This window comes from Eleutherodactylus coqui, chromosome 5, assembly GCF_035609145.1.
Source record: "Eleutherodactylus coqui strain aEleCoq1 chromosome 5, aEleCoq1.hap1, whole genome shotgun sequence".
Classification (NCBI taxonomy): Eukaryota; Metazoa; Chordata; class Amphibia; order Anura; family Eleutherodactylidae; genus Eleutherodactylus; species Eleutherodactylus coqui.
Window position 1 is genome coordinate 251,956,536 of NC_089841.1, and position 15,767 is coordinate 251,972,302.

Sequence of the window (15,767 nt, forward strand, 5' to 3'; positions counted from 1 at the left end):
CCTGCTGGTCTGGATCCGTCAGTGTAGAAGCCGCCTTCTCCTCTCCACCTCCTTCCTGCACTCTACCTGAAGTGATGGGAGGCATTTTTAAAGAAAAATGCCTTGTATCCGTGGGTGAATCACAGGTTGATGAGTGCGATATCAGTCTGGGTTTCACAACTCGATATTGCACTCAGCTATGTATAAGAAGCCTGAGGCTGGATTCACACGAACGTATATTGGCTGGGTTTTCACGCCCAACCGATATACGTCGTCTTTGTCTGCAGGGGGGGGGGGCTGGAAGAGGCGGGAGCAGTGCTCTGAGCTCCCGCCCTCTCTCTGCCTCCTCTCCGACCCTCTGCACTATTTGCAATGATAGGAGGCGGAACAGGGGCGGGACTAAGTTCCGGTAATTAGCTCCACCCCCGTTCCGCCTCTCCTCATTGAAAATAGTGCAGGGGGGGTCGAGAGGAGGCAGAGAGGGGACAGGAGCTCAGAGCACTTCTCTTCCTGCAGAGAGAGACGCCGTATATCAGCTGGGTGTGAAAACCCAGCTGATATACGGTCGTCTGAATCCACCCTGAGAGAGCAGCGCCCCCTACCAGCAGGTTACAAAGAAACCTATGCTGCACCTGTTAGTCGGACATTCAGGGGAAAGGGAAGACACAGAAGGGACATCAGTAATTTGTGGCACCGCAGAGGGGACACCAGTAGTCTGTAGGGACACAGAGAGGGGACAGCGGTACTTTCTGGGGCCACAGAGGAGACACCAATACTATGGAGAGATAGTGAGAGCTAGTGGTAGGATGGGGAATGTGCAGGGATGAATCTTGACAAGAAGAAATCTTAGTGGCAGTCTGGGCCCAGACAAAGAACAAAACGAAACCACAAGTCATCAATCAGAGGAGATGTCACATATGATCACTGGAGGTAACAGAACGGTAATCACTATCACAGTGTAGAATCTAGCATCTCTATGATATGATTGTATTAGAGGTATACTAGAGCTGAGGCGCTGTTATAGATATGCTGTCCCTAATTTAATTCTGAGTTTTGCTGTGGGGCCCTGTGAATTCAATGTATGCCCCTCTTTACAAAAGTAGTAAAACATTAGGACTGTATAAATTTGGTATTGCTCTAATCGTGCTGATCCGGAGTATAATGTTCTCAAGCGATTTATGCTGCATGGTAAAGTCTGTAAAAACCCCAAACACAATGGTGACATTTCTAGGTCTCACCCCCCAAAAATACATGAATAAAAAGTTATACAGACATAATATAAACCCCAAACTTCTGCTATGCAGTAAATACAGCTAACGACTGGGCCTGCTGGCAGTGCCGGGAGGAGACAGCGCTGCCCATAATACAGCGGCCTGGGTTGGTACTGCAGGCAAAGCTCCCACTGAATTCACTGTCTGTAGTACCAACCCTGGCTGCTACAATGTTGTCAGCGCTATCTGCACTTCTACTAATAGTCCCCGACAACCCTTTTAAGGGGTTCACAAATATTTGTATTATAGCACACTTATTATAATGAGAATACCACCACAAATGGTTCCAGAAAACAGCCATTACTTACTGACTGAGGAGTGCATATAGATGCATCCTCCTCTCACCATGCAGGGAACTGACTACCAAATGAGGGAGCGAATTTCACCTGTGGAAGACACCGATGAGACAGCCACTCACACAGCCTCCTAATATAGAGGGGGGTGACTGCTTGGTGTATACTCCCACACAGAGTGGATACAAAGTGCCAGACCATTCTGATATATGTAGTTCACCATGCAGACCAGCAACCTATTAATGACGCCATAATAATTTGGCGGGTTGCCCTGCACTTCTATCAGTGAACCACATTGGCACTGCCACCCTGGGCTTCCCCTGGAGTCTTAAAGCCACGCTGCATGTGAATGATAAATAATAAATGCAAGGCATTAGTTGAATTTTGGCCAAAATACATGAGCCCACTAACCACTTCACGGTTCCTTGCGTTGTAGTGGGTCCCTACACTAATATAAATGCATCACAGAAGGGGAAATATAGAGAATTAAAAACAATCACAGAAAACGGCCGTTACTTACTGAGTGAGGAGAGCATATAGATGAATCCTCTCACCACCGCAAATGGGGCTAAAATATGGATTGGACTATTGGACGGACTGACTATCACATGTATATATGGCATTAGGATGTGCCTGCACACGGCATATACAGAACCTGGAATGTGAAACAGGTTCGAAAAACACTGAAGTGATGTGCTCAGGCTCTTCTGCTTTATTGTTCTGATACAAGAGGTTCTATACTTTGGCTTCTCCAACGGTCCACAATGTAAAGTCCAGAGCGCGTGCGATACTTCTAATATAGTAGAATCCTACAAGAGGCTGATGATGACAAAGCTGCATGATCATTGTCTGAGACCCTGTTAGTAAGATGGAACTACAATGCGTCTTCTCCTCACATGTTTCTTGCTCTGCACACAGCATTAATATTACTACATAACATGTAATTCCCTACTTTTACACAGATCTCCATCCAGATGCATTGTACTGTAGATTGCTATGGAGCTGCGCTGAAGAATCCGCACTGCAAACCTGCACTGTGAATCCAACCTTCAGATCAGTTTCGGATTTTTGCTCTATTTGTCCTCTTTAAAGAGTCTTCATAAATGACTATTTTTCTAGGTGGTGCTGGCAGAAGACAACTCTACTCGGCAGAAGTTTGCTGTGAAAGTCATCGCCAAGAGAAGCCTGCTTACCGAAGGAGAGGACCGCGTGATGGTGGAGCGGCGGGTGCTACAACTAGCATCTGGCAGCCCCTTTCTTCTACATGGACAATTTGCTTTCCAGACAAAGGTACATTTATGACTATTTCCAAATGAACAAATACCAGTATATGTACCTGATGCTGTAGTGATACAAAGTATCTGTGAGCTGTGCCACAGTAAGACATTTCCATACACCGAGATCTTGGGCTGACATAGCAATAGTCACAATGGGCCCACTTTCCACTGAGCGGCCGTTAAATATACAATACCTTTATTAAAATGAATGCCTGCTATTCAGTTTGTAGGTGTACAATGCTATGCTTATTAATGTCCTAGTATATCTGTACAGGGATATGGGAGCCGTGAGTCTATGGATGTCGAGGTGAACAACAGTAACAAGCACAACCGAAAATACCAAAAACTGGGTGCTACACATGTGCAAGAACTTTAATCAAAGTTCTAGAGACACAAATTGAACCACTTAAAATCTAATACAAACATAGAAGCAAACCACAGGGGTATGTGCAAACATCGTGGAGTCAATCTGCTGATTTTCGCTGCGGACGTCACTCATTGCCTTGAATGAAATCCACAATGAAGATCCATCCCTTTTCTGTGACAGATGACGCATGCTGCATGACTATCCTCCACTGCAGGTTGTTTCCATTGTTAGTGAATGGGGTTTGTTAAAAGCCCTCTCATTTACATTGTACTGCACATTGTTGGGGAATGTCGGTGCACATTCCGTAGCTGAAATTCCGCAACAATTCCGCAGCCTCTGAACTCACCAGCCGTCGCGTTGGTTCAGCAAGCACAGCAGTGATTGGCTGACAGCAGTGCTCGCTGGCTAATCAGAGCCATCGCTTCCTGGAGGCGGGATTGATGAACGCTGCAACCAGGAAGTGATGATCTATCGGCGGCCAAGGAGTGCAGGAAGCCCGGCGGAGCTACGGAACTTCGCAGACCAGCGGGAGGAACCCGGACCATGGCTACTAGCTTAGTATTACTAAGACATCCCCCGAAAATAAGACCCTGTGCCTCTTTTGGGAACAAAAATTTATTTAAGGCAGGGTCTTATTTTCAGGGCATCATGGTATTGTATTGTTGCTGTTGCAACCAGGCTCCTAAACTGGGGGTCTGCAGACCCCCCTCTCCACAATACAGGCTGCTCTCATTGTAATTAGTTTGTAACTGTCTCTCACATAGCATGCTAAATGGCAGCTTGTGTCACTTGAAATTAAAGGGGTTGTCCAGTTACTGGACAACTCCCCTTCAATAAGACCCTCTGTATTAAAATAATAAATTGAGATATACTTACCCCTCTGCAGCCTCCGGGATCCAGCCCTGGAGCCCGCTGCATTCCCGGTGATTGTTGTGACAGATGATGTCACAGGAAATCACATGACAACTGCAGCCAATGAAAGATCAGTACAGTTTGGTTGTCATAAAAGAAATTAAATTAATATCCCTCTGGTGCCAAGAATTTCGAAAATTTAATATTGCAGGTTAAAAGTAGTAAAACTTAATAAAAACTATATAAGCGTGCTAATCGCCATTATCGTACTGACCCACAGAATAACGTTATGTCACAGTAAGATCTGCAGGATAATGGCATCAGTGCGTTTTATCATTTCACCACACTTACAAATGTAAAACTGTTCCAATACATTATATAGTAGACTAAATGATACCATTAAAAACACAACTCGTCTCGCAACATAAGAAGCCCTCATATGGCGAAAAAAATGTATGTATTGAAAATAGGGATGAAGAAGTCAGAATAAAAACATGAAAAGTGGCCGGTCCTTCAGGGGTTAAAGGGAAAAGGGTTTTGTGTAAAAAATCTGCAAATGTAGGCAAACGGTTTGTAAATAGTCTATGGATGCCACTGTGACTGAGATGGCGTCTTCTCTATGATGCAAACATGAAAACCTACGTGAAAAATCATTTCTTCTACATGATTCTTATATGTAGATTATTAGTGAATATTCAGTAGATGGAGAACGCCTGCTGTATGAGGTATAAGCTACACCTCTCCTGTGTCTGGGGCCGGGCTGCAGCCTTATTATCACCAGTACTAAGCTTACTGATCCATCATACATGTAACTGTCCCACCCCCCCCGTCGTCATATAGTCTACATCTATGATGGAGAAATAACTGAGAATGGCCTCCGTATAACATAGTAACATAGTATGTGAGGCTGAATGAAGACAATGTCCATCCAGGTCAGCCTTGTTGATCCAGAGGAAGGCAAAAAACCCCAAGAGGTAGAAGCCAATTAGCCCTTTTGGGGAAAAAATTCCTTCCTGACTCCATAATGGCGGTCAGAATAATCCCTGGACCAACCTCTGATAGTTCCTGTCTGTATAGAATGAAGACGCTGCAATCATTTGGTAACTTGATCCTAGACATTCACATTCTTGTATCGCTCTTCTGTATGGCAGGACCTGGTGCTGCTCGGAATGGAGTACATCAACTGCGGAGACTTCGATGAACTTCTACAGCGGAAGGGGTGTCTCGACAGCCCCTGTGCACGGTAATGTAGTCGTAAGCTAATAAACATCTCCCTGTAGGTTATACATGAAGAGGACAGTACATGAGTGAAGTTACCCTTACACGGGGCAATTATCGCTGGAAGCAGCCAATTCAGGCAATAGCCGTCCCGTGTACTGGGTATTGAGTGAGAAATCGATCACTGGTCAGAGTCACTTAGCACAACTAAAAACCAAGCGACTATCGGCCGTGTAAACCAGCAATCGTTCAACAATGCATGACTGCCTGTTTACTGTGAATGGAGGCGGCGGGTCAGCATGATCTTCAACCACTCAGCCTCCATTCACAGAACAACTATCACTGCTTGTAAAGCACAGGAGCGATAGTTGGGCAGCTGTTCATGGAATGGCTGTTGGGCGCTTATGTAACCTATAGTAGTCCTGTGTAAAGGAACCTTTAGATTGTTAGCCTTACTGCCCACATACAAGCTCCAATGATGGACTCCATTCATTAAGGGACTGTACATAGAATAGAGTGTTATACTCAGAAGCTGCAACTATACTCTCCATTTATAGGATGTTAGCAGGGGCGTAGCTAAAGGCTCATGGGCCCGGGTGCAAAAGTTTATCTTGGGGCCACCCAACTTCTCTTAATGCCTTAACGCAGAGGCGTAACTTAAAGCTCCTGGGCCCCAATGTAAAACCTCTAACAGGACCCCCAAATATAATGCTTTATTTATAGTGCTGGACTCCCTATGTGGAGAAGAGAAGCCTTATAGGCCCCTAAGGCTCCTAGGCTGGGGTGCAAACGCATTCCCTATAGTTATGCCAGTGGATGTTAGTACTGAAACACTTTGTTAAAAGACTTTTATCCAATTCTAGGCTTATTACTCTCTATATGGTCTGAACCTGTAGATCATGGATCTCACATAGTAATAGCAGCATCTCTTATACATAACTCTAAGTCACACAGTGCTTGCATAGGACTGCACCTAAAGCAGGGAAATGGCTGTTCTTGTATAGCGGCACTGTTTGGCGGCCATTAATCTGCAAAAAGAAAAAAAATAGTTCCATGCTCCACCACATGTAACATTATATTGCATTGCTCCGGTGGATGATATATCTTCTCAAGGCTCTATAGGGTGTCGCACAGAGAGCCCACTGATCTATAACACAAACACATATGGCGCTGCCCTGTGCAGGAGTCCTTATCCCCATGTTTGTAGTATGCAGAATAAGATAGGATTAGAGAACATGTAGCATGAAGAATGAGATGTGTGATCCCTGCAGTCTATAGTATAACCTCACATGGTGGATATTCTGCTCTTCTGTACTATGTGTTCTTCAGAGCTTTCTGTCAGCCTCCAGATACTAATTCTCTTCTCTCCCCTTCGTGCCAGTTTCTACACAGCAGAACTTGTATGCGGTATCCAACACCTGCATACGAAGGGCATCGTCCACCGGTAAATATATTCTTGTCTTCTTTAGGTGTAATGGACTCAGGCCGGGTCTGTAATCCCAGATTATATTATAGTAGATGGTTTGGAATCTGATATAAAACATACTTATATTAATTCTGGATGTTTGTGCGCACATTAGGTAACATCTTCATATATTTATACAGTAAATCAGCTAATGGGACAGATTCTCTCTTAGCAGTATGAATGGGAATAAACCATTGTTTCCTCTACTTCACAGAGATCTCAAGCCGGATAACATCCTGGTGACTTCAGCGGGCCATCTAAAGATCGCCGACTTCGGGTTGGCCCTCGAGGACATCTATGGAGACCGCACAGCCTCCGGATATGCTGGAACACCAGGCTTCATGGCTCCTGAGATGCTGAGCGGGGAGGAGTACAATGCTGCCATCGACTGGTATGCCTTAGGTATCATTCTAAATATCATGGTTACCAGCAGGTCCAAGTATCATCGAGGACGATTTAATGCCTCCAATATCGAGGCGAAGAACATCATCAAGAAGGTGAATATATTCTCTATGTAATACATGTTATACTAGACCAGGACAGTAATAATAGTTCAAAGCACTAGATTACATTTTTTTCACTTTTAGCTCCTCCGGGAAGATCCTACGACGCGCTTAGGGGTCCACGGTGACATCAGAGCCCAGAGGTTTTTCCGGCATATCAATTGGGACATGGTGCAAGGCCTGCACATGCGACCACCACACATCCCTGTACCAGTAAGTATAAGCAGAAATTGTATTGGTTCAGCTTGGTATGTTATAACGTCATAGCAGTACTAATGGGAGATGGCTAAGTCTCACTATGGTGCTAGACATGGGCTGTAGCCCTAATATCACCTTTATGAGCTTCCTTGGTCTATATACTGTATATGTCTATGCCTCACTATGGTGCTAGACATGGGCTGTAGCCCTAATATCACCTTTATGAGCTTCCTTGGTCTATATACTGTATATGTCTAAGCCTCACTATGGTGCTAGACATGGGCTGTAGCCCTAATATCACCTTTATGAGCTTCCTTGGACTATATACTGTATATGTCTATGCCTCACTATGGTGCTAGACGTGGGCTGTAGCCCTAATAACACCTTTATGAGCTTCCTTGGTCTATATACTGTATATGTCTATGCCTCACTATGGTGCTAGACATGGGCTGTAGCCCTAATATCACCTTTATGAGCTTCCTTGGTCTATATACTGTATATGTCTATGCCTCACTATGGTGCTAGACGTGGGCTGTAACCCTAATATCACCTTTATGAGCTTCCTTGGTGTATATACTGTATATGTCTAAGCCTCACTATGGTGCTAGACATGGGCTGTAGCCCTAATATCACCTTTATGAGCTTCCCTGGTGTATATACTGTATATGTCTATGCCTCACTATGGTGCTAGACGTGGGCTGTAGCCCTAATATCACCTTTATGAGCTTCCCTGGTGTATATACTGTATATGTCTATGCCTCACTATGGTGCTAGATGTGGGCTGTAGCCCTAATATCACCTTTATGAGCTTCCCTGGTGTATATACTGTATATGTCTATGCCTCACTATGGTGCTAGACGTGGGCTGTAGCCCTAATATCACCTTTATGAGCTTCCTTGGTGTATATACTGTATATGTCTATGCCTCACTATGGTGCTAGACGTGGGCTGTAGCCCTAATATCACCTTTATGAGCTTCCCTGGTGTATATACTGTATATGTCCTGAATGTTTAGGTTGTAATACTTAGGAAGAACACGAATTTCTGTGACTATCAGTGATAACTTACAGTAACCTGATTTAGGCCACTTTCATAAGGGAGATTTTTCCATCTGACTTTCAAAACGATTTTTTTGGTTAGAAAATTGTACACAAATTAAACGTATTGATTGGACCGGGTATATTTACGGGGGACTTGTTTTTACTCGAATGAATAGTTCATGGGAAAAAAAATCGGCAGCACATGATAATGTGTGATGTCCCGCACATCGGACAGCGCATGGATGATGTGTCTGTGTGCTGGCTGATGTGAGTTCTATCTATGAATCTGAGACACAAGTTTAAATCTGTCCGTGTGCGAGTAGTCTTAGGCCCAATGCCCACGGGTGTATTTGCACTGCAGGATCCGGAGCAAGTGTTTACCTCCAGATCCCGCAGCAAATACTGCCCATAGACATGCTAAGCAAAACACTTTTCCATGCCCACGAGCGGAAATAAACCGTGATTTTCAGCTGCCACAGAAAAAATCGCAGCATGTCCTATTCTAGTGTGAGGCTCGCACGGATGAATTGCATTGTAGTCAATGGAAGCTGTCCATCCCGCAGCGAGTTGCCACAGATCTGCATCATCGCCGGCGCAACAGCTCTGCACTGGGTATGTTTGGCGGTGCACCAGCCGGCACATCTGCAGCGCAGAAAGAAGACAGCAGACAGACAAGGTCTGATTCCATTACGAGATCTCACAGTCAGATTCCTCCCTGGGCGTCTGCATTTGGCCTTAGGGCTCAGTCAGACGAGCGTCCTTTTTGTGCAAAAAAACGTGTTGCATGCATGTGCAAAATGCACCTGACCGTAGCTCCATGCGCATTGCTTTCAATGACGCTGCCTCTGATTGGCTGAACGCTGTGACCACTCACAGGCAGCGCTCAGTTGTCATTCAAGGAATGGCTGAGCTCTGCCTGTGATTGGCGGAGCGCTCAGCCAATCAGACACAGCTCTTTTAGGAGGCGGGGATTTTTAAATGCCCAGCCAGCTGAAAGTGCTTCAGAGCAGTGCCGGCAGTCAGCGAGAACATGCGCCAGAGCTGCACAGCAGCAGAGAGGTGATGTATATATATATATATACATATATATATATATATATATATATATATATATATATATATTTTTTTTTTTTTATTTTTTTTTTACAGCAGCTTCTATTTCAAGCCCTTCCCTAAAAGTCACTGCGGGGGTTGACTGCATCGCATTGCTTTCAATGGGGCCACCGGCAGTAGCAACGGCTTCATTGAAAGCAATGGAATGGCATCATTGTCCTTTGCCACAGCTGTGACAGTGCTGTCACAGTGTTCAGTGATAAGGGGACTCCCCGTGGGGAATCTTTCTGCGCCGCAAGGACCTTCCCAGCGCACGGATGTCCTATCTTTTGCAAGTGTGAGTATTTTGTGCCTGTAAAAGACGGACATGTGAACAAATCATAGAGAGCCAATGGCTCTATCAGACGTGCCTTTTTTTGCGCACATAGTCTCGTCTGATAAATTTTTATATAGGAATTAGTTTGTTTTTTTGAACTGTAATCCAGTGCTGTCATGAGAAGTTATAATACCAGCTAAATCCCTATGCTTCCTGTTCTTATAGTCAAACAACATCCGGCGCGGCTCCAGACCATTTAATCTCGAGAGGATGGAGGCAGCAGAAGCCCACCACTCGGCCATATCGGCAGACCACCAGGCCTTATTCACAGGGTTTTCATTTGTCAGCACTAACTGGAAAACCCTGGACAGCACAACGGCTCTTTAAGATCATCAGAGCCAGATCTCATTAGCCCGAAGGAGACCATCAAGAGAAGAAGACCATCAAGAGAAGCAGAAGAACACCGATGATGTCATCAGGAGCAGCCCAGCAATTCCATCAGACCAAGCTGGATGATTACTGCCATGTCTACATCTGGCATACAGGTGGTATACCTTTTTTTTTCTTTTAATATGTATGGCATAAGGATGTGCCTGACCATGTCAGGCGCACCGCATGCGCAGAGTACATTGATATTATGGTACTATATATATAGTGTTACACTTTATATATACTCCATAAATGACTAAAAATACAATTACATTTACCAGTGACTACTGGTGAGTGTAATTTTATATTTCCCCCTCCTCTATGACATCTATTAGTATTGTCATCGATGACGGGGAAATAAGGTGAGAGATGGCCGGCTATTAAGGGGTGGAGGAGGCCGGACCCTTTTTTTTTTTTCTTTTTATGTATGGTATTAGGATGTGCCTGACCATGTCAGACGCACCACATGCCCAATATAGGATGATATTATGATACTCTATGTATAGTGTCACCGTATACATATACTTCATAAGATATTAATGCTACAATTACATTTACCGCTGACTACCGGTGAGTGTAATTTCATATTTCCCCCTCCTCTATGACATCTATTATTATTGTCATCGATGACGGGGAAATAAGGAGAGAGATGGCCGGCTATTAAGGGGTGGAGGAGGCCGGACCTTTTTTGTTTTTCTTTTTATGTATGGTATTAGGATGTTCCTGACCATGTCAGACGCACCACATGCCCAATATAGGATGATATTATGATACTCTATGTATAGTGTCACCGTACACATATACTTCATAATATATTAATGCTACAATTACATTTACCGCTGACTACCGGTGAGTGCAATTTTATATTTCTCCCTCTTTTATGACATTGTTTAGTTTTGTCACCGGCGACGGGGAAATAAGGTGAGAGATGGCCGGCTATTAAGGGGTGGAGGAGGCCGGGCCTATTTTTTTTAAAATTAATATAAAATTTGTTTCCAGGAATATAAATGTTTGGCATTAGGATGTGCCGGACCATACCGGGCGCACTACATGCTCAGAATAAGATACTACGGTACTACATGTATAGTGTGACACTATATCTATACTCCATAAGATATTAAAGAGGTTGTCCCGCGCCGAAACGGGTTTTTTTTTTTTTCAAACCCCCCCCCCCGTTCGGCGCGAGACAACCCCGATGCAGGGACTGAAAAAAAGAACAGCACAGCGCTTACCTGAATCCCGGCGCTCCGGTGACTTCTATACTTACCGGTGAAGATGGCCGCCGGGATCCTCTACCTTCGTGGACCGCAGCTCTTCTGTGCGGTCCATTGCCGATTCCAGCCTCCTGATTGGCTGGAATCGGCACGTGACGGGGCGGAGCTACACGGAGCTACACGGAGCCCCATAGAGAACAGCAGAAGACCCGGACTGCGCAAGCGCGGCTAATTTGGCCATCGGAGGGCGAAAATTAGTCGGCTCCATGGGAACGAGGACGCTAGCAACGGAGCAGGTAAGTAAAAAACTTTTTATAACTTCTGTATGGCTCATAATTAATGCACAATGTACATTACAAAGTGCATTATTATGGCCATACAGAAGTGTATAGACCCACTTGCTGCCGCGGGACAACCCCTTTAAGAATACAATTACATTTACTGGTGATTACCGCTCAGGGGAATTTTATACTTCTTCCTCTCCTCTGACATCTCATGGTTTCGTCACCAGTGAAAGGGAAATAAGGTGAGAGATGGCTGGCTATTAAGGGATGGAGGAGGCCGGACCTTTTATTGCAATTGTTTGCTTTTATATTTGGGCCAATTATAGTAGTCAGTCATTGGTCCAGCTCTGTAGACAGAAAAATACAAATGTTCCGAAATGCAGTGACACCATTTCTAAATTGTTTTTATAGTAGGCATTTCCTATAGGCCACCTGGACAAGCAGAAGATATGGATGAACTCTTTGTACATCAGATGGCTAAGCTCTCAAAAAAGCCCAACATAGTGATCATGGGAGATTATAACTATCCAGACATTTGTTGGGAATCTCTCAGGTAAAAGTAATGGATCCATCAAATTCTTATCCACTCTTGCTGACAACTTTATCTTCCAAAAGGTTAAGAGAAAACAAGGGGATCTGCGATCTTGGACCTAATTCTTACCAACAGGGAGGGAATGGTTGAGGAAGTAAGGGTGGCTGGGGCCTTAGGAGGCAGTGATCATGCTATCCTTGAATCTTGGATAAAAAGGGGAGGAAGACCTAAGAAAACTCAGATCTCATGGTTGGATTTCAGAAAGGCAGATTTTAATGGACTCAGAAAGAGGATAGGAAGAATCCAATGGCTGGATGTTCTTAAGGACAGAAATGTCCAAGTAGGTTGAGAAATATTGTGAAATGAGATTCTCAAAGCACAATCGTTAGCAATCCCTAAAAGAAGAAAGAATGGGAAGCATTTAAAGAGAACAGGATGGATGAACATAGAACTTAAATACATGTTAAAAAGGAAGAAAAATATGTTTATCAAATGGAAAGAGTGGGAAATATAGTCAGACCTCATCTGGAATACTGTGTCCAATTCTGGGCACCCACTTACAAAAAGACATAGACAAACTGGGGCAAGTTCAGAGAAGAGTTACCAAGATGGTGAGCGGTCTGCAAATCATATCCTATGAGGAACGGTTAAAGGATCTGGGAATGTTTAGCTTGCAAAACAGAAGGCTGAGAGGAGACTTAATAGCTGACTACAAATATCTGAAGGGCTGTCACAGTGCAGAGGGATCAGCCCTATTCTCATGTGTACAAGGAAAGACTAGAAGCAGTGGGATGAAACTTTTTCCTGATGTGCCGTCCCAGCCCTATACTAGCACGTCTCCCGCAACATCAATCGTGCCCTCACCAACACGGTTACTGGGAAGGTCCACTTAAAGGGGTTGTCTCGCGAAAGCAAGTGGGGTTAAGTACTTCTGTATGGCCATATTAATGCACTTTGTAATATACATCGTGCATTAAATATGAGCCATACAGAAGTTATTCACTTACCTGCTCCGTTGCTGGCGTCCCGCCCCATGACATGTGCCGGTTCCAGCCTCCTGATTGGCTGGAATCGGCACATGTGACGGGGGCGGAGCTACGCGATGACCCGTACAAGGGGCGGAGCCAAAACGCTGATGCTGACGAGCCGAGCCGAAGGGAGAAGACCCATCTGCGCAAGCGCGTCTAAAAAAGCAAGAAGACACCGAAATTAGACGGAGCCATGGAGACGGGGACGCCAGCAACGGAGCAGGTAAGTGAATAACTTCTGTATGGCTCATATTTAATGCACAATGTACATTACAAAGTGCATTAATATGGCCATACAGAAGTACTTAACCCCACTTGCTTTCGCGAGACAACCCCTTTACCCACGGACACGTGGACAAGTACCGGCGGGCAGGGCCACTATATGTCCCTGACGGCACATTGGGTGAATTTGGTGGAGGCTGGGACTGAGTCAGAGCCTGGGACCGCACACGTCCTACCCACACCCAGAATAAGCCAAAAAAGAAATATGGGCTCACCTCACCAGCAGTAACTTCCAGTGTTGCAGGGAGATCTGAGATTTAACAGGAGCTCCGTCCTCAAGCAGCCGACAGCAAACGGCTAAATTCCATATAAAGAAAAATAGAAGTGGAGAGGAGCTGCTACCGTTAAAAAAATTTAATTCCTTATTGAGTAAAAAAAGCATACAGCTCACAGGTTCGCGCTGAACGCGTTTCGGCTATAGTAGCCTTTGTCAACTGCCTGTTGACAAAGGCTACTATAGCCGAAACGCGTTCAGCGCGAACCTGTGAGCTGTATGCTTTTTTTACTCCCCACCCAGAATAGCGGGTCCTTCCTCGGTTCTGGTATCTGCGTGAGGGAGGCCTTACCTGCATTTCTGCATTGGTTACTAATAAAATGTAGTCTGATTGCTATCTAGGTCACAATTATGGACAAACACAATCTATTTAAACTAATAACACACAAACAGTTAAACCGTTAATGTCTTTTATTGAGCTCATTGCTCATTGGGCTTATTTGCCGCTTTAAAAAAATAGCTGAGAAAACGTGATCATGCAAAGCAGTGGATTCCAATGGGTCATTCAGTTGAACGATTTTTTGACGTGTATAATAATCACGCTGGGAAAATAGCACATACGCGACCATTTTCGATCGCCAGTTTTATACACCACGTGAAAAGATCTGTCTTACCCTGTCTTTTGAAGTGACACGTAGCGAGCTCCCATAGAGTTTTATGGAAGCTAGAATAAAGTGAGGGGGAGGGAGTTACCCTGCGAAGATAGCTGGCCCTATTTAAGCATTATTGGTCATTCTGATGATTGCTGCTGATCACTGGTTTCCATCGCCGTAGCGTATTATTTAATATTCACTTGACAGCAGAGCTAGAATAATTGGATTTTAACATACTTGAGTGTTCCCAGGGAAACACTCAAACTGAGGGCTCTTTCACAGGAGCGCGTATACGGTGCGTTTCTGCACCCAGGCGTATATATGCGCCTATGAGAGGCATTGACTTTCAATGCATCCATTCACACAGGTGAATATACGGCGTGTAAATATGCCGGCAGCATGAAAATTAGAACATATACACAGCCGGCGCATGTACGCTCAGCGAAAAGATAGTTCTGGAAAACTGCGGTTTCAGCAGCGCTAGCAAGGAAGCTTGAAAAAAACCAAAAACAATAATCACCCAGCTCCGGGCAGGCTTCTGTGCACTTGTCAGTGCCGATGGAGCATCTTTTGCTAGTGACGGGGTTTGAAGACTCCGCCTCCAGCAAGAGATTACTCAATCTGAGCCAATCAGAGCCAGCACTCGATGAACCTATCAAGCCATTCAATGAATGCCCAGAGCTCCGGAGAATAGCGGGAGGGACCCGGACAGCACCTGCTAGGTATTATTATTTTTTTTAGGTAGTACAGCTAGTGCTTGTGTTTAGCGCTGCCAAAAACTTGGTATTAAGTTGTGCCACGTTTTCAGCAGCGCTGAATCCACTGCCCATTCATTTCAATGGGCGACGCAGGGCTCAAAATGGCCAAAGACAGAACATGCATCACTGTTAAAGATGCTGCATTTTGACGCTTGTGTGAGCAGCCCCATGGAAATGAATGGGAGTGTTGTACAGTGTTTAGTGCAGCGCTGAAAGGCAGCGCTAAATGCTGTACAAAAACATCTGTGAGGTAGGCCTAATTCCAAAGGGTTCACTTTTCTTGCGATTTTTGATGTTATATAATCAGACTGTTAGTTATATTATAGACATAGTTATATCATCAAAATATTTTCACTACAGTCTCAATATTCCAAAAATATAATAATTCTAAATTTCCTAAATACCACATTCAGATACATTGAATGTCCACTTTATTAGAGACCTTCTCTGTATTAGACATGTGATCCCGAAGTGCAGCATAAAATCAAGTGAGCAAGTCTTCTTTAGATCATTTTTGGTTTGGGATTTACATTAAAATGGAA

At 44.5% G+C, this 15,767-nt stretch overlaps 1 protein-coding gene across 1 annotated transcript; it reads left to right on the forward strand.

The window, feature by feature from the left end:
- The first annotated feature begins 1,164 nt into the window (after positions 1-1,164).
- LOC136628959 (protein kinase C delta type-like) lies at positions 1,165-10,265 on the forward strand. Its single transcript, XM_066605032.1, has 7 exons — positions 1,165-1,197; positions 2,663-2,833; positions 5,191-5,282; positions 6,639-6,701; positions 6,937-7,219; positions 7,310-7,438; positions 10,057-10,265. Exons 1-7 carry the CDS (start codon positions 1,165-1,167, stop codon positions 10,216-10,218), a joined length of 933 nt encoding a protein of 310 aa, XP_066461129.1. The 3' UTR covers positions 10,219-10,265.
- The last annotated feature ends 5,502 nt before the right edge of the window (positions 10,266-15,767 follow it).

What these genes read in the sequence shown, in the direction of transcription:
- LOC136628959 (XM_066605032.1), top strand. Translation starts at nt 1,165, where the DNA reads ATGGTAAAGTCTGTAAAAACCCCAAACACAATG. An exon ending in CTCGACAGCCCCTGTGCACG is followed by an intron (nt 5,283 to 6,638) that starts GTAATGTAGTCG and finishes CCTTCGTGCCAG; the next exon opens with TTTCTACACAGCAGAACTTG. An exon ending in ACGAAGGGCATCGTCCACCG is followed by an intron (nt 6,702 to 6,936) that starts GTAAATATATTC and finishes TCTACTTCACAG; the next exon opens with AGATCTCAAGCCGGATAACA.